At 32.5% G+C, this 18,505-nt stretch overlaps 2 protein-coding genes across 2 annotated transcripts; one reads left to right on the forward strand and one right to left on the reverse strand.

Moving 5' to 3' along the window:
- Positions 1-2,928: 2,928 nt before the first annotated feature.
- LOC132724589 (coiled-coil domain-containing protein 25-like) lies at positions 2,929-12,780 on the reverse strand. Its single transcript, XM_060709465.1, has 9 exons — positions 12,624-12,780; positions 11,551-11,598; positions 11,092-11,131; positions 10,538-10,589; positions 9,892-9,967; positions 8,564-8,667; positions 7,197-7,399; positions 6,007-6,052; positions 2,929-4,420 (listed from the first exon to the last, which is right to left on the reverse strand). Exons 1-9 carry the CDS (start codon positions 12,646-12,648, stop codon positions 4,388-4,390), a joined length of 627 nt encoding a protein of 208 aa, XP_060565448.1. The 5' UTR covers positions 12,649-12,780; the 3' UTR covers positions 2,929-4,387.
- Positions 12,781-17,628, forward strand: LOC132724590 (sterile alpha motif domain-containing protein 15-like). Its single transcript, XM_060709467.1, has 4 exons — positions 12,781-12,955; positions 13,934-14,032; positions 14,915-15,002; positions 15,643-17,628. Exons 1-4 carry the CDS (start codon positions 12,836-12,838, stop codon positions 15,777-15,779), a joined length of 444 nt encoding a protein of 147 aa, XP_060565450.1. The 5' UTR covers positions 12,781-12,835; the 3' UTR covers positions 15,780-17,628.
- The last annotated feature ends 877 nt before the right edge of the window (positions 17,629-18,505 follow it).

Here is an 18,505-nt window from a genome sequence, read left to right on the forward strand (position 1 = left end):
TTTTAAAAAAATTCTTCTTTAAAAAAACTCAATGAGCTAGAGCTTAGAACATCTTCTAATGGGTGTCTACCAAGTTTGTTCAATATCAGCCCTTGAATGAAGTAGTAAGTTCATACCCTTACTATAAGAAAAAAGTGCTTAATGAGAATATCAGTTTTCATTATTTCTGTTCTGAAAATAATTGATATGTAATATGCAAGAAAAAAAATCAAACACCGGCTTTGGGTAAAGAAGGGAATATCTAGCTCTCCGGGTAATTAAGCGGAAACTCAGCGGTCTGTACTGGCAGCCTGTGTAAAATTATTATAGTTGTCACTCCAGGGGTCATTGATTTTCCTTATATGTACATACATGTGTATTAAAAACCTAAAAAATCTTCTTTTCAAAAACCTAAAGAGCTAGAGGTAAGATATTTAGCATGAAACATCTTCAAGTGGGTGTCTACAATTTTGTTCAAATAAAAACCATGGGGTCTAAATTGGCCCTGCCCAAGGAGGGTCATTGATTTCCTTCTATGTATATACTAAAAACTTAAACTAGAAATGTGTCCATAGGACACGGGTGCCCCCACACTCCACTGTTTTGTCCCACACAATCTTATGACTCTAGGTCAAATTTTTTTGGGCTACATGTGCCACAAATTGAAAACTAAAAATCTTTTACTTAAAGTAAAGGGCAAGAACTTTACCAATACTCAATAAATCCACAAGCGAATCTCAAGATGCATAAGTACACATGCTGGCCAGCATTCTTGTAAACTTTCGGGCTTACAGGTCAAATACTTTTTGAGCTATGCATGAACAAGTTGAAAATTGCAAATTTATACTAAGTCAAGGGCAATAACTAACAAATCTGGAAAAAATCTACAGTCAAAATCCCAGGTGCATAGCTTCACAGTGATGTTGACCACTATTCCTGTAATATTGGTGGATTCTAACTCAAGTCAAGGGCAGTAACTCTACAAATACTGGATGAATCTACAAGAGAAACCCAAAGTGCACAACTACACATGCTGACTAACATTCCTGTTAAGTTTCAGGACTTTAGGTTGAATTCATTTTGAGCTACGCACAACACAAATTGAAAACTGCAAATTTTCACTAAGTCAAGGGCAACAACACTAACAAACAGAATAAATTCACAAAGGAAACCCCAGGTGCATAACTTCACATGCTGATCAAGTCATCCCTGTTAAGTTTCATGACCCTATGTCAAATACTTTTTGACCTATGTGTGACACAAGTTGAAAATTGCAAATTTTTACTAAGTCAAGGACAATAACTCCATAAATACTAATTATATCCACACAAAAATACCCAGGTGCACAACTACGCATGCTGATCAACATTCCTGTAAAGTTTCATGAACCTAGGTCAGATACGTTTTGACCTACATGCGACACAAGTTTAAAATTGCAAATTTTCACTTAGTCAATGGCAATTATTCTTAACAAAACAGAATTAAAATTCACAAGCGAAACCCAAGCTGCACAACTTCACATGCTGATCAACATTTCTGTAAAGTTTCAGGACTCTAGGTCAAATACTTATTGAGCTACCTGTGACACAAGTTGAAAATGCAAATTTTTACTAGTCAAGGGCAATAACTCTAACAAAACACAATAAATCCACAAGCGAACCTCCAGGTGCACAACTTCACATGCTGATCAACATTTCTGTAAGGTTTCATGACTGTAGCTCAAATACTTTTTGAGCTACGAGCGACACAAAATTAGAATGGACAGACGGATGGACAAGGGTAAAAAATGCCCCCCTAAAGTGGGGGGCACACATTAAAAAAAAAAAAAAAAAAAAAAAGAGCTAGAGCTTAGATCTTTAGCATGAAACATCTTCTAGTGATGGTCTACCAAGTCTGTTCATATAAAGCTCTGAAGTGAAAATTTGTCCAGCCCCAGTGGGTCATTGATTTTCCTAACACACATTTTTTTTGTTGTTTTTCCCTTACCAATAGCAACCAAGTATGTTTTAACACACATGCACTTTTTCAGATACAAATATGAACTTTGTGATATCAGTTTAAGATTTAGATTTTATATCTGCTTTTGTTATAGTTTACAATATTACTTGTTCCTTGTCATAGATATATTTAGATAAAGATTTCAGTGCCATCATGGCCCTCTTGTCCAGAATAGTTATTGGGATAAATCAAAACTTTTATGTTCTTATGCTTTTGGACCTCAAAGATTACCTCCTTATGACAAACAAGGCTTCCCAGCAGATTATAAAACAGTCATCTAGTTTATCCCATCACCTACTTCCCTTTCACATACCAAGAATCTAGTAATAAGTTCAGTACCCAATCAATAACCTCCCTTTGACAAGTGTAGATGATATAGCAGTCAGCTACTTTAGTCTGGTTCCCATTGTACTATAAAACTTAGTACTATTGAACAGAGAGAAAAGGGTAGGTAATCAAGACTATTTCAGCAACTTTTACCCATCATTTACCTCCCTTTGACAAATTATGGGCAGACAACTACAAACTCCTCACAGTGATTACCTCCCTTGGCAGAATTGTAATCACTGCCTACACAGACGTCACATGATGATGAAAGTCACATGACGTAACGTCGAAATTCAACTGTAAATATCGACCGTTACATAGAAAATCTAACGTCATTTTTCTCTTTTTGTTTTATTTTTAACTTTTTGTACCTACGTCTGTTATATTTTATCGAAAAATGATCAAAAGTATAAAAAATAATGAAAAATAAATTAAAAAGCTAAAAAATATAAAATATCAAAATATTGATATTTCAATGTTTGTGATGGCAGAGATCTATGTACTGATAAGGGGAGATCACTGCATAGGAGATTGAATTAGCTACAGTATGAATTACCTCCCTCTGACAAACAAGAATTATGGGAAGACTGTAAAAACATTAGTTAATATATAAGATAAACAAAATAAGAATTTTATAGTTTTATTCATTTACATTAAACAAATTACAAAAGTTTATGGCAATTGTTTCTTAAAATTGGCTGTTTTCAAACTTTGAGCTTGTTGTTTCTGCATTATAATTACACAAAACACACTCTTATCTCATTAAAAAACAACATCCAAAGATCTAAAAAAGTGCACATATTTCACTTACTTATCACAAATACAATTACATTTCTATGTATCATATTTACACACAAGTTTGCTGCGCAATACAGAATATGAATGATAAAATTCAGCTTTGTTAAAGCAGTCTTCAGCTTTTCTAAAGGTTAAATATGTTGTTATAAGATAAACCATTATACATGTACATATAATTATATTATAATATATAATTGTCAAATTAAAAGAACTAAGGTGCAAAATGAAATTTGCCTACAATAAAATATAAACAATAAGGAAACTCCTTTGAGCTTGTAATTTCGGAAATTTCCACTCTCTATAAGTAAATTAAAGGTGAGTGGTCATATTTTCGTACTAGTTTTCATATTTGATCATGAAGAACAAACTTAAGTGAGTTATTTTTCATAATTTAAGCATTAAATCATCGGCAATTGCCTTAGTATTACCAATCACACAGAGGTAAGAGTTGCTAATCGTTATGCAGGTGCAATCTCTAACCGGAAGTGACGTACATATATCCCTATGTAATTGTTGTTAGTTAATGATAACGATATTTTGCTAGGTTTCAAGTAATATGATGTGACTTTACGTACATTTTGTGTATGAACTATATAAAAATTCTTAGATGGTGATCCATTTGTAGTTCAACTGTGGACAATTTGTTTCCCAATCTTCTATTTTTAGCAACTAACATCACTGATGCCCTATAAATAGCTCTCGGAATGCTGTTTTGTAAAAAAAACCTAACAATGATATGATCAACTTTTTTAAGATAAAATTACTGAAATACTTAGTTTGAAACAACACAGAATGGTTTTTCCAACAAAAACAAAAGCTGAAGGTCACTTTAACCACACATACATAAATATGATTTTTCTAACTAGTTTTCTATGGCAAGTAATATATTTTTATAATGACTAAAGCATTTCTATTTTATTCATCTACAAACAGGCATGTGTGTGTGCATGCATGCTTGTGTGTAAATGATAAAATAAGAAATGCTCAAATCTAGTTCTCTGTAAGTAAAAATTCAGCACAATTTTAAACGTATCTGCCCTTGTCACTACATTAAGAAATTGATTTAGTAATACATGTACAATCTTTCAATATAATATTATAATTGAGGTAAGATCTTTGAAAACTCAAGTTTATATGAATGCTCATATTCAAAACTTCTGCTGGCACAAAATGTATTTTGACTTGTCTGCACAGACTGGTTTATGTTTCATTAAGATTTAAAAGGATTGACAGTCTGTTAACATACAGGATATGATGGTATCACAGTTGTCAGGCAACATGTTTATTACATAAAATCATCCGAATCATTTCCGCCATCCTGAAATTAAATCATTTATTTGCATCAAATAGTAATTGTATAAAACAGTTATCAATTTTCAGAGAAATTTGAGAGCACCCTACCAAACTTATGCCTCAGAAATAAGTAAGTTTTTTCTTCTGTAGAAAAGGCAAACATAAATTTTATGTTTAGATAACGGTTTAAGAGAAATGTTAGATGCTTGTTACCTGAAAAAAGTAGTTATAAATGTGAAATAATTTGTCATAAAAGTAGCAAATTCAAACAAAGAAGTATTTTGACTTCCAAACAAAATACTAATACAGTTTTACTGTACTTATTGCCAAAAAGCAACAGATGAAAAAGACGGTTCTGTTAACATTTTGGATACTTATAAAATACACCAAAATTAAAAAGCTTTTAAGAAATAACTAGAAATGTGTCCATAGGACACAGATGCCCCCACACGCCACTGTTATGTCAATCTTATGACTCTAGGTCAAATATTTTTTGGACTACATGTGCCACAAGTTGAAAACTAAAAATAAACAAAGGGCCATAATTCTGTTAAATTTGGTCACAGCAAAAATTCCTTCCTTTACTACCATCTACACATTAAGGTTGTTCATCCCTAGAAGTTTAAGCAAAATCTGCCATCAGGTTTAAGAGGAGTTGCATTCACAAAATTTCTATATGGTATATAGTGAAAAAAACAACAAAGGGCCATAATTCTTTTAAATATGGTCGCACCAAAAATTCCTTCCTTTACTACCATCTACACATTAAGGTTGTTAATCCCTGTAAGTTTAAGCAAAATCTGCCATCCGGTTTAAGAGGAGTTGCGTTCACAAGATTTCTATATAGTATATAGTGAAAAAAATCAACAAAGGGCCATAATTCTGTAAAATTTGGTTGCAGCAAAAATTCCTTCCTTTACTACCATCTACACATTAGGTTGTTCATCCCTGTAAGTTTAAGCAAATCTGCCATCCGGTTTAAGAGGAGTTGCGTTCACAGGATTTCGGGACGTACAGACGGACAGACAGACGGACAAGTGCAACGCTATATGCTCCCACTCAAAGCATTTCTGAGGCATAACAAGCCTTTAAAAAAAGAACTATCAGATCTTCAGAAATTGTACAAGTGATCTCAATCAATGTGATGATTTTTATGTTATTTTAATTTTGTATGCATGATAACTTGGTAACCCACTTTCTACCCCATTGCTAAGTTAGGGCAATTTTTGCGTATTCCAATTTGTCTTACGTACATATGCATGTACTGAGTTATTGCGCCAATATTAGCGTCACGTTTAGCGTGTTGCGCCTTTTTATATGTTATTGTATTGACGTCATTGTTTGAGTTGACTTCCGGTAATCAGAAATAAAACAACATTATTGAAGAACCAGTGCAATCTTGATACATGTAATTTAGTGTTACACAACAGTCTTTCCTAAATTTGGGAATTTTAAGTTCATTGGCTGAATAAACTGACTTAATATATACATGAACACAATTTTAATTATAAAACTAATTTTATTACCTAGAACTAGTATGACATTGGAGGTGTATAGCTGTACAAATTAATTATAAAGCTTAAAGAAAAAGTTTAAAAATATAACAAATACCTTATTAGAGGTCATTCTGTCTTCTGTCATCAAATTTGAGTAGGATCTAAAACGATAAGTAAACTGTGTATGATGAAATCTTTACATTTGAGCCGCCTCATGACAAAACCAACATAATGGGTTTGCGACCAGCATGGATCCAGACCAGCCTGCGCCTCCGCGCAGTCTGATCAGGATCCATGCTGTTCGCTTACAAACCCTATTACAAGTAGAGAAACTGATAGCGAACAGCATGGATCCTGATTACACTGCGCAGAGCCGCAGGCTGGTCTGGATCCATGCTGGTCGCAAACCCATTATGTTGGTTTTGTCATGACGCGGCTCATTTAATTCTGTATATGTAAAATAACCTCAAAGTTTTTTCAACAAATGTTAAGTATGCTTAAATATAACAACACAAATGTTAAGTATGCTTAAATATAACAACACAAATGTTAAGTATGCTTAAATATAACAACACAAATGTTAAGTATGCTTAAATATAACAACACAAATGTTAAGTATGCTTAACTATAACAAAATTCAGATATAAACTTACTTGTGCAGAGAAAAAATCTCTCATATTCATTGAAAATCAAACAAAATTATCAAAGCGGCCATCAGCTTTTCTTCAGATTAATTATGTTATTTCAAGATAAATTGTTTTATACGTATAATTATTAAATTAAAAGAATTAAGGCATAAAATGAAATTGTCATTGATTAAATTACATAAACAATAAGGAAACCCCTTGATACTTCTAATCTACCGGTCCACCCTCTATATGTACATTTATTAGTAAAGCAGACAATTCGTTTTCCCAGTCTTCTATTTTTTTAAACGAAGATCACTGCACAATTTAAACAACTCTGAGGCAGTATTTTGAAGAAGGCTTAACAGTGATATGATGCACTTTCCTAATAATAATATTACTGAAACAGTTAGTTTGAAACAATTCAGAATTGTTTTTCCGACAAAAAATAAAAGCTGAAGGCTGCTTTAACCTATGAAAACACTGGAAAACAGAAGTTCAGTACAACCAGAGGCATCATATCTATCCCTTTAAGGAACCTTTAATGACTTGTGTTAGACTCCAGCTTGCACTTCTGTTGGTTGTCAAACAGAAACAATGTCTTAGGCAATGTCCGACCTATTCACATTAATCTAAGAAAATTAACATGATTTCAAACAATGCACAAAACAATTCTTACCTTTGTTCTCTTTCTTTTTCTTTTCTCTCCATTTCTTCCTTTTCTCGTTTTTTCATGTCTTGTAATTTATGTCTCTGATCTTCACGTTCCTCGCGGTCTCTATCCTCTCGTAACGTTCGGAGATCGGGAAATTTTTCTTCTTTTGTTTTATTTAGTCTATTTACTATTTCATTTATTCTTTTTTCTACTCTAACTTTTCTCACCTGGAAAAGAAAATGTCAATTCATAACATGTCAATTTTTTATCTTACTTAAAGGGCCATTATGTCTCATAAATGCTTATATTTTTATTTCTTGAAAGCTTTTTAATTGTACTTTTATAGTATCCAAAATGTTATTAATTGGCCAATTAACAAAACCATCTTTTTCATCTGTTGCTTTTTGGCAATAAGTACAGTTATAGTGAATTAGTATTTTGTATATGAGTCAAAATACTACTTTGTTTACCTTTTGCTACTTTTATGACAAATTATTACACATTTATGGCTTCTTTTTCAGATAACAAGTATACTGGTGCCTCGTATTTCCGTGGTACCCCTATTTCCAAGGTATCAGGCTTCAACAGTCTAAAATGCCTCCCAGACTTAATGAACCTGCCAGTAGTTTTACTTTTACTATTTTATTGTACTTTTATCGAAATGTTTCATATAGAACTATTTTTTTTATTTTATTCAGATTAAGAGCAAAGTTATTTAATATTTCACCATTTTTCTTTTATATTTCATACCTTTTAAGAAAATCTTCTTTGTTAAACAACCATTGAGGTATTTGATAAATGCCAAAGAGAAAATCACCCCTTTCAGATGAGCCTAGGTATAGGTGTACTAATAAATAAAGTTTACTATTGGTTTTGCTTTTGAAACTGTTAAAATGTAATTGCCTTGGAAATATGAGAACACAAATTTACTCACAAGGCCGCAGATGGGTGTTAATTACAATGTTGTATACATAATTGCTTACATGCAAACATTAAATGGAATAAACTATGATGCAATTGACATGTCTATCCTACAATATTCACTGTGTTTTCCAGAATTTTATCCTCTTAACTTTTGTTGTCTGTGTTAAACAGTTAAGTACCACGGAAATATGAGGCACCAGTATATCTAACATTTCTCTTAAACCATTATTTAAACATAAAATTCATATTTGCCTTTTCTACAGAAGTAAAAATTTATTTATTTCTGAGGCATAATGTGCCTTTAAAAACATAATATTTCAAGATATATGAAAATTATGATGAGGAAAAGGAGAAATTAGATTTAAGTTCAAATTTAAAGGGGAGGTATCAATTGCTATGTATAAAGCATCTATTTAGATTAAAAATGATCAAAGAGAAAATTGCGTTAATGACAAAGAAAAACGTACTTCTTTGTTTTTATGGAAACCCACTTGTCCTACATCCATGCCAGCTGTTTTCTTGAGATTATCCCACATTGTGTATACTACATCTACATTGTTCATCTTGTTACCTGTATTTTATATACATGTACATTATTAGTTATAAATATTTTTGATAGGTTATATGGCCCTATATAAATGGTTGTTTGGAAGTATAACCCCGACTGCTAGGGAATTATAATACAGCAAGCATCCTTTTTAGAGACGAAAGTGAGATTTTTTCATAAAATGACAGCAACCATGTACATATATAACTATGTAAACATCACGACTATCCAATGAAAAGGGATGTTACAATCATGCGATATCATGAAGTCCTATATCACCAATACTTGACAATTGATCTTGGACACTGAGTCTAATGATCATTTGAGCCGCGTCACGACAAAACCAACATAATGGGTTTGCGACCAGCATGGATCCAGACCAGCCTGCGCATCCGCGCAGTCTGATCAGGATCCATGCTGTTCGCTTACAGACCCTATAACAAGTAAAGAAACTGGTAGCAAACAGCATGGATCCTGATCAGACTGCGCGGATGCGCAGGCTGGTCTGGATCCATGCTGGTCGCAAACCCATTATGTTGGTTTTGTCGTGTCGCGGATCATTTGTCTTTCACCAATGATTCAGAAATCATGTAGGATAAGTAGTCGGTAACTTGCAGAGAAATTGTTAACCAGTTAGTTATCCAGAAAAGTCAGTAGATTAATGGACAGCCGAGATATGAACAAAAATGTGATAACATTTGCGTTAAAACCAAATAAACTCTAATTATGCATTACTGGGTGCAAATTTTGAACATCTTTACCATAGGCCTTAAACTTATGAATTTGTCAACTGAATTTACCATGCTTTGAATTTTTATCACTCCATTTGAAGTTTTAGGGATGTCCATATTAAAATACAGTGTACAAAAATTGATCTACAAACAGTATAGCGCCTTGTCAGACTGACAAGAGTTGGTGGTTCTACAAAGGTAAAATAATGCACAGATGGGCTCCAATCTCATTAAAATCATATTCTTACTGTTGATCCACTACCGTTCGGTTCGAAACGAAGAGTTACAGAGCTAAAAGGATGATCTGATTCTAATGAGATTGATATGGGCTCCTGAGGTCTTCCTCCACCAGGAGCGCTAGAAAGTCACATTATGCACTTAAAAGTGTTTAATTATTTATTTCCATGTATATGGTTTGTCCTCTTAGTGCAGTAACGGATTAAGTCCTTCTAAATTGAATAGGATAGGAGTTAACCAGTTATTGCACTAAGTTGATGATATTGCTGATATATCATACCTTGTATACTGTTTGCTTTGACAAGTTGAGCACATTCATCTATCACAATTTGAGGTACATCATCTAAAGATTCACCCTGTAAAACATATAAGCATAGGTGAAAATTTGCAAATCTAGAAAAGAAGATTCCTGAAAATCCTTTATTTAACATTTCTTCAATCTGAGGATAATTTGGGAGTCTGAAAATTCTGAAACTTAAAGGCACATTATGCCTCAGAAAGAAATAAATTTTACTTCTTTTGAAAGGCAAACATGAATTTTATAATATTTAAATAATGGTTTGAGAGAATGTCAGATGTTTGTTGCCTGAAGAAAGTAGCCATAAGTATTTGTCATCAAAGTAGTAAAATGTAAATAAAGTAGTATTTTTACTTCCATACAAAATATCAATTTGCCAATTAGTAACTTTTTTGATACTATAAAAGTACACTACATCAATATTAATGAGCTTTTGAGAAATAAAAATATGTATAAAAGAATTTCTTAAGCATAATGGGTCTCTAAGATTTGTACAGGTATATAATAAATAAAAGTATTTACAATCTACATATCTATTTCTTTTGACAAAAAAGAAAAGAAAGCAACCTTCTGTAAAACAAATTTAATTTAACAGTTTTGCATTAAAAGAAAAGAGAAACCAACTTACAGCATGTAATCTTAGATAAACATGAGCAGATGATACTTTGTCAACATGAAACCTGAAAATTAAAATAAGAATATCTTACATATCAGAGCTTAAAGACTTACAAATCAACTTCCTATGCTGCCAGTATAGAGTGAAACCAGTCTGCGCACCCAGCAGTCTGATGACTAAATTGATATAAATAAGTGAGACTAAAAGAAAAGTGATGGTGCACCATATTCTGGTATATACCCAACAAGGGGATTGAATGATGAACTGCTAAAATTTCGCCTACTCATCTGCCGAAAGGCACTTTAAGACGTCTAATTCATCTCTTCACAATGATTTATATATGATTATGAATGAAAAGAATCAAGCTACATTTTTCTACTTTGTGATCATGATTTCTGCAAGCATCTTGAGGTAATGCTCCAACACTGTAGTAAGTTAAATCCATTGATAACTGCATGTACAATATCAAAAGACATATCCCTGAATGATGATTATGTAGGGATTGATCCCATGAACCCTAGGTTAAGAGGCAGATTCCTTTGATGTAAATTTAAAATGAATTTTACCAAACATCTTCTGGAAATCCCCAACGTATCAAATCTTCATCTGAAAGAAAATAAAAAAAGATTACAAATCTTGTTGGTCAAAATAGGAGTCCTTTATATCATTCAACTTCAAGTTTTTTTTTATTTTAGTCAAGTCAAGTGTCAACAGGTCAAGTGTTTTGTCTTCATCATTTTTTATGCCAATGTATGCCAGAAGATATGGAGTTACCGATATAATTTTTTGTGTGTTTTTAGAAGTTAATAGTCTTAATTATACCTTATACAATGATAACAAAGAAGGTATATGTTTATTGTTTAACTATCAGTTGGAAACAATGTTCATGTTGTTCAAAATTGTTTTGTTTTTTAATATTTAATGTTAAATATTAAAATCTTTAATTGTCTGTAGTAAAATATATTCACATAACTGTACATATAAGACAACTTAAAAATAAAGGCTTTAACTATATTTAAACTTACTTTCATTTTTGTCTAGACCCATATACATTAAATAGGGTGGTGACACAACTGCAATGGAAATAATTCTTCATTTCAAATTTATTAAAAACAAATAATTTAATCATTTTATTGACTTCTGCGAAGACTTTCAAATGGAGAAGACCCATGAAACCATACTAGCATATCAGATTATAAAATCAGTCGGTCTTGCAGTTGAAATATTGAGACTTGAAACCATACCAGAGTAACAAACAAACCAGGAGTATATATATAACCTTGCCAAGACTACTTGACACCTGTTTGAGTAAATAAAAGCAGAGGGAATTAGCTAAGATTTTTGAGAATTGTGCCACAGATAACATTATTGAAAACCAGATAATAAATCACTCTAAATGTGCAGTGTAAAAAATTAAGTTATCAGTCATGATTTTTCCAAAGAAAAATTGTCGATTGGAATAAATTGAGTGATAGTGTTGCGAAAGCTAAGACAGTAGAGTAGATGGTTTCAAATCAGCTGTGTTCCATTTGGATTGAGTCCTCTCTCCTGATCTGCCCGTCCGGAGTAACAATGCTCAATTATGCTGAAGGAGGTGTGGCTAGCCTACATTGTATATACGAAAGTCGAAAATGCATATATATGTTATTTTGAGTCTTTAATCAAGTCTTTTACCAAGAAACCGAAGAGGCCCTGCAAGGTACCATCCAGATAACAGTTAAAGGTTTACTTCTGAAATACACATAGGTGTCTAATCCAGGAGATTGCCTTTGCTTCTGAGCAAGCGCTGCCAAACATACATAACAATATTTTAAAATTTGCATTATTTCCTTATCCAAAAGTTAGTTTAGCGCGGAGGAAGGTAGTCTAGTACTGGTGTAACTCTCCAGGAACGATGGTTAGGAAACTACCCGCCTATATGACTGAAATACTGTTGAAAAAGGCGTAAAATGAAACAAACAAACAAACAAACAAACATTATCCAAAAGTGATGCATCCGAAATCCTGAACAGAGGCATTCAGATAGTAAACGAATTACATTCATTGTAAGTAAAGGTTCGTCAGCATTATATATTTAAGTTATCTAAATCTTACTTACTGTTACAAGTGAAAAAGAAAACCATTGTAAAATTTAGTCAATATTCGGAAAAATATTGCGCAATGTGTTGTTCTTTTCCTATCCTTCAGACGCTTAAATTTTCAATTGCATGGCACAATAAAACGTTTAGGCGACTAAGAATTCAAGGGAGCTAACTCGGGTATCAGGTGCTCGAAGGGAGGTGATTATTGCGTCCTTGGCGACGTTTACAAATGGCTGAAATGAAGAGTGCAGTTGAGGATTTAAAAGATGAGCGAGTTCCACAGTGTTTGTACTGGAATGTGGAACAAGTAGCCGACTGGATAGAAGATATAGGTTTTCCTGACTACAGAGTAAGATTTTATCATTAAAAAGAGTCATAAATTCAACTAAGAATGAAATATTTTTATCAAATAATAATTGAGCCTGCAAAGATAATTGATTATTGAGGCTTTAAGACAAATGCATTCACTGTTAAGAAATATTTTAATAACATACGTTTTTTCCCATTAATGTCAGACCCCTCTTTTGGGAACAAGACATGCACTTAAAATCATGCCATTTGATTGCTTCTTGAGGGTGCCCATATTATAAACTACAAAATTGTGGTCTATCAGGATTTTAAAAAAAAGGACAAAGAGAATCTTGTCACAGATGTCACGGTATAAAATTGTTCTCTTATAATTTGTGGAGAATATGTAAATAGCCATGTATGACACAGTTGGCATAGTTTTCTGTGGTCCTGGTAAGATTTCACATTTATCTCACTCTCATGCATGTGATATTTAGTGTGTTTGGTGCAGACTTATAGACATGGAATTTATTTACATGTAGCTACTTGCTGACACTAAAGTTAAAGTGAGGGTTTTCGGAATGACAGCTGTTAAATTGAAGGCATCATGCCTTCTGGTTCTGGTAAACTGCTTGACAGCTACATGTAGCCCTAGCGCAGGATTGGTTAGGTGGTTTAAATGTGCTCTGGTGAAGTTACATGTAGTGTGGCTCACTGATGTGATCCTGAGGGTAAACTACATGTACAAACATACACCCCATATTTGATTTCCGATATGATAATACAATTTTTTGTCCATGACAGTCCTATTGTCTGGGTTTCTGAACCTATTATGCCATTAATCACACTGGTCAGTGTGGGTTATGGAAGTTGAAAGAAAATCTTAGTCTGGTACTAAGTAACCTCTGGTTTACGAGTGCCATCCTCTTTACCACTTCAGCTACATATTTTTAACACATTACTGATGCAATTATTGTAATAATTGTAATAATTATATGATAATCTATGCATAATATCAGTGTTATGGTTTCTTTTTCAGCTATGTATTACAGAGAACATGATCAATGGTAGAAAGCTGATTCATTTAGAAGCCTCACATCTGCCCAACATTGGAATAACAGACTTTGAACATATCAAGGTATAAACCGGTTTTCAATCTGAAATCAAGTTTAGTTTTTCTTTTATAGGGCATATTAGTAACACCTGCACAATACATATATATATATCATAATGATTTTACAGCTTAACTGTTTTAAGAGGAATTTTAGCCCATGTGCACTTAAGTTTACTTTAAGTTCATATGGTAATACCTGCATAGCCTCATAGGCGTGCATGGCCTAGTGGTTATGGTCTTTGCCTTCAAACCATTTGCCCCTCAACACTGACTGGGTTTGAATCTCTCTCTCAAGGGACTATGGATACTTTTATGTGAAGAAGCTTAGAATCCAGGTGATGGTTCTAATCAAGTGTCCATTCCTGCCTGAAATAATGCATAGAGGAACACCTGAGGTCTTTCTCCACCTGTAAAGTTGGAAAGTTGCCATATGACCACATCAATATAACTGTTAACTAATAATTCAAAAATGTAATTAAAGAAGTGATAGCTAGTTTAGCTAATATGGCCATGAAGAGAAATTAAACTAAAGCATTTAACAATTGTGGAAAATGCAAATGAAGGTTAAAATTTGTTTTAATATGTAATCATAAGTAGCATAAAATTTGTTTTTAGCTCAACCATTCGATGAATAGGCAGAGCTAATATATGGTACTCATCTCGGCATTGGCGCCATCATACTTTGGTTGAGTTTTGCATGCAAGTTGATAATCTCCAAAAATACTGGAGGGAATAGGTTGAATTTAAATTACACATTTGTTTTTTGAGATTATTTATGGGCACAGGTGTCATAACTCTGAGTAACCTTTTTACAGAGTTATGCTCCTTTTCCCTATTGCCAAGCACTGAGAATAGTCAAGCTATTTACGGACAGCTCTTGTTAATGATAATGTTTGTTTGTTACAGATAATTGCAAAAAGTGTACGAGACTTATTAACTTTAGAGGAACCCAACTGGAACCGAAGCATTTCACTGCCTCCTAGAAGTGATATTGGTATGTATAAAGAACAGAGTGGTACTTATTATATGATCATTTTTTGTCATCTGTTACATCTTGATACCTAGTTGAAATAAGCACTAGTCCAATAGCAAAAGAATAAATTTTCTCTAAAGCAAGTAGAATTTCCCTTATCCAGCTAGCTTACAGAAAGTTGGTGGTTCTACTTGGGTGCCAGTTTATGCCTGAAATAACACACAGAGGGGCTTCCTCCACCAGTAAAGCTGGAAAGTTGCCATATGACCTATACTGTGATGTGACAAAAAACCCTTAAAAAACTAAAAAAGAAGATATTTTTAGGTTAATATTGAAAATTGCTTAGTAACATTTTAGCCAAACATGCTTTTAAATTTCAATGACTGGGTTTGAAGTCGAAGTGCTGTTAGTATAGTTTTGAACTCCATGTCCATTTTTTAATATTTCAGAGAATTTGAATTAATTTTTAACACTTGAGATATTAACTCTTTTTTTATGCAAGCAGTGTGCAGTATGGCCAGCCTCCTTCCTGCCAATATTTTTATCTTAAAATCCCTCAAACAAATAATGGACTCTTCTCAAGTCAAAATCAATCTTGATCAGATAATGCTGCTTACAAGTCAGTGGATGAAAGACTTTAGTAACAATGTTATATTTTCAGGAATGTATTTAGAAAAGAAAGCAGGCACTGGAAAAGAAATGGATTCTGTGACCTATGAGAAATATTTACTTGACTTTACAGATCCAAAATGGAAACCGCCATTAGCAAATCACTGCCTTATTCTTCCAAGTACATAAGAAATAGTCATGTATGCAAATAAAAAGTAAAAGAAGACGAATGTCACTACAAGCATGTTCAAATTTCACCTTCATTCGTCACCAATCAAATATTTACTATTTTTGAGTGGAAAAATAACTATAAATGTGCTAATAAAGAGTCTCATATGACATTGAAACAAACATTAACTTTAAACATTGGATATACAGTAAAACCTGTGCAGAACAACCATATAAAGAGCAAAAACCTCTTTACTACAACAGCATCGATTCTTCCCAAAGAAGACTTCACAATACATGCAATCTGTCTAGAGCAATATGTCTCAGCAACAACCTAAATTTTTGGCATCAGAAGGGTGTTTCATTGTAGAGGTTTTACTGTACCATAATAGTTAATTGATATCGGGAAAAAACTGAAACTGTTATTTCTGGAACTTTAACTGAAACAACCCTTATAAAGACAAGGCAGTATTTTTTTTTTAAGTTTACCAATTATTTATTATAATTATTATTATAATGAGACCTGTTCATTCTTATTTTTCAGATTGTTTTAATTGTTTAAACCAATACCATTAACTATTTGTGTGCCAAAACTATATTAAAAGAAAAGTGATTGTTATATATTTTGACAAAACTTTGTTCATCAATTAAAGGGACTCCACTGAAGTTGTTTTGACATGACAGGGCTGGAAATATTTTTTTGAAGATTTTCATTCTCTGCAGGTCTATACCAATAAAGTGTGCAAAATTTCAGATCATTTGCTCACTTTGTTTTTTTCCAGTATATAATCATTTTATTGTGCAAAATGACCTAAAAATGAAAACCATCATATAAAGGCTTTTAATAAACTTACATCAGAAAAAGAATTGCTCTAGACATATTGATTTGAATCAAAATTCTGGGTATATTTCTTTATTGTCATTTTCCTATATTTCCATTTTAAGTGGCCTGGCAGTTGATCAGTGTAAGATATTTCTAAAATTTTTTTAACTTTTACACCTCAGTGGAGCTTCTTAAACAGAGACCTAAGATGTTTTAGATTAAAACTAAATGAATGTTATTTTAATAGAAGACACATGTACCTTTGACTATATAACCTATATTCACATAAAACCTGTATATTGTAACTGTGCCGTATTTCAAACCTTCTGTCTCATTTTGTGTTATAAAGCTACAAATTAATATGTATACAAATGTATTTCTTTGCACTATAATTTTTCTAACACCTTTTATATATTTGGCATTTGTACTTGTTTTATATATTTAGCTACATGTATGTTACTAAAGTGCACTGCTCTTTTGCAAGTTTCTGTACATTAGATTAAGAAATATTATAACCCTTAACAATTGGTGCAACCAAAAGTGATCAGCCTTTGCCACCAGTTTATTGGCAGGCCAGCCTGAACCAGGCTCTATACTGTTGGTAGCTTAATTTTTGTATTTTGATAGTGAACTTCCCTTAAGCTTTGAATGGACTGTTTCAAATTCAAAGCTGAGCAAGTCCATTGCAAAATTTTAGCAGGTTATGGGTTAGAGGAAAGAGGAAATATATATTTTTTATAACGTATGTGCAGTTTATTTGTATTCGGACTTGGAATAAGAATAAACTGGTGGGCTTCATTGGTAATTGTTCTGGAATGGGTCATTTGCTTTATTGCCATGGCAACTTTTATTGAAATTTAATTTAAATTTCATAAGAAATTTGAAATTCTGACTTAACATGTTTTTGTTCATAAGTTTAAAGGTGCATGACATGTTTTATTGAGTTTTTATGGATTTAAGGGTGTCATAGTTTGACTTGTCAGGCATTTATCTTATTTTCATTGAAGATGTAACATTTTGTTGAATTATTTACCTTATTTTGTACTCAATAGGAGAGATTTACCACCACGTCACTGATAACTGCTGTGTGGACTACGTATACACACAATCTTAGAAGGTCGTACAAACAACATGTAAACAATGATGGCATTTTCTGTAAAGTTAACATAAGATGATGTTCCTGGGTCAAAGTTTTAAAGATCAGAATTATCTGAACATATATTTTTTGTAATATTCAAAATGAAGAAAAAAAATACAAAACTATTTTCTAAATAGTATTGATATATTTTATATATAAGATAAGTGTGATGTTATAAAGGGTTTAATTTTTGCTAAACATCTACATGTACTTTAATTTTTATGTCTGTATCAATCTTGAAACAACTCGCTACATGTGTTCTATGATTTATCATTTTTATGTGAAATATGCCTGCTAATTGCTCAGTTTTGTTTCATTTTCATTTTCCCTTTTTTCACCCTGTCAATGTAAATATGGTTTATGATTCAAGGGTATTATATTTCAGCCATTGTTAAATGTATGCTTTTAAAAGACCCAAAACTGAGTGTTGTTAACATAAATATAATTTAAAACTTTATGCTTAGTACATGTTCAGTTTTAAGTATTTAGCAAGTCAAAGTGACATTATGCTCATATTTTCATAGTCAATTTGAGCTGAATTGACTTTGTATTTCAAAAGATTGACTGTTAAAATGGTGTTTGACCAACAGGTGATATTTGAAAATGTTTGGGATAAATTTAATTTATTTAAAAAGTTGACAAAATCCCCAGTTAAACATGTTTACAGCAGCCAATATAAAAAAGAAAAGGCAACATAATTACTCAAAATAGTCATGTGTCACATCTGTGGTTGGAAAAAAAATCTGGGATCAGGTAGATATGATAATGACCTCCGTGAATTTATTT

This window comes from Ruditapes philippinarum, unplaced genomic scaffold (genome assembly GCF_026571515.1).
Source record: "Ruditapes philippinarum isolate M1 unplaced genomic scaffold, ASM2657151v2 ctg2089_1_1_1_1, whole genome shotgun sequence".
Taxonomy (NCBI): Eukaryota; Metazoa; Mollusca; class Bivalvia; order Venerida; family Veneridae; genus Ruditapes; species Ruditapes philippinarum.

Excerpts from the sequence above, each read along its gene's own strand:
- LOC132724590 (XM_060709467.1), top strand. The coding sequence starts at position 12,836 with ATGGCTGAAATGAAGAGTGCAGTTGAGGATTTAAAAGATGAGCGAGTT. Across the intron at positions 12,956-13,933 it reads TAGGTTTTCCTGACTACAGA|CTATGTATTACAGAGAACAT; the intron begins GTAAGATTTTAT and ends TTTCTTTTTCAG. Across the intron at positions 14,033-14,914 it reads CAGACTTTGAACATATCAAG|ATAATTGCAAAAAGTGTACG; the intron begins GTATAAACCGGT and ends TGTTTGTTACAG.
- LOC132724589 (XM_060709465.1), bottom strand. The coding sequence starts at position 12,648 with ATGGTTTTCTTTTTCACTTGTAACA. Across the intron at positions 8,668-9,891 it reads CAAAGCAAACAGTATACAAG|GTAACAAGATGAACAATGTA; the intron begins GTATGATATATC and ends TATAAAATACAG. Across the intron at positions 4,421-6,006 it reads ACAGAATGACCTCTAATAAG|GATGGCGGAAATGATTCGGA; the intron begins GTATTTGTTATA and ends ATTTAATTTCAG.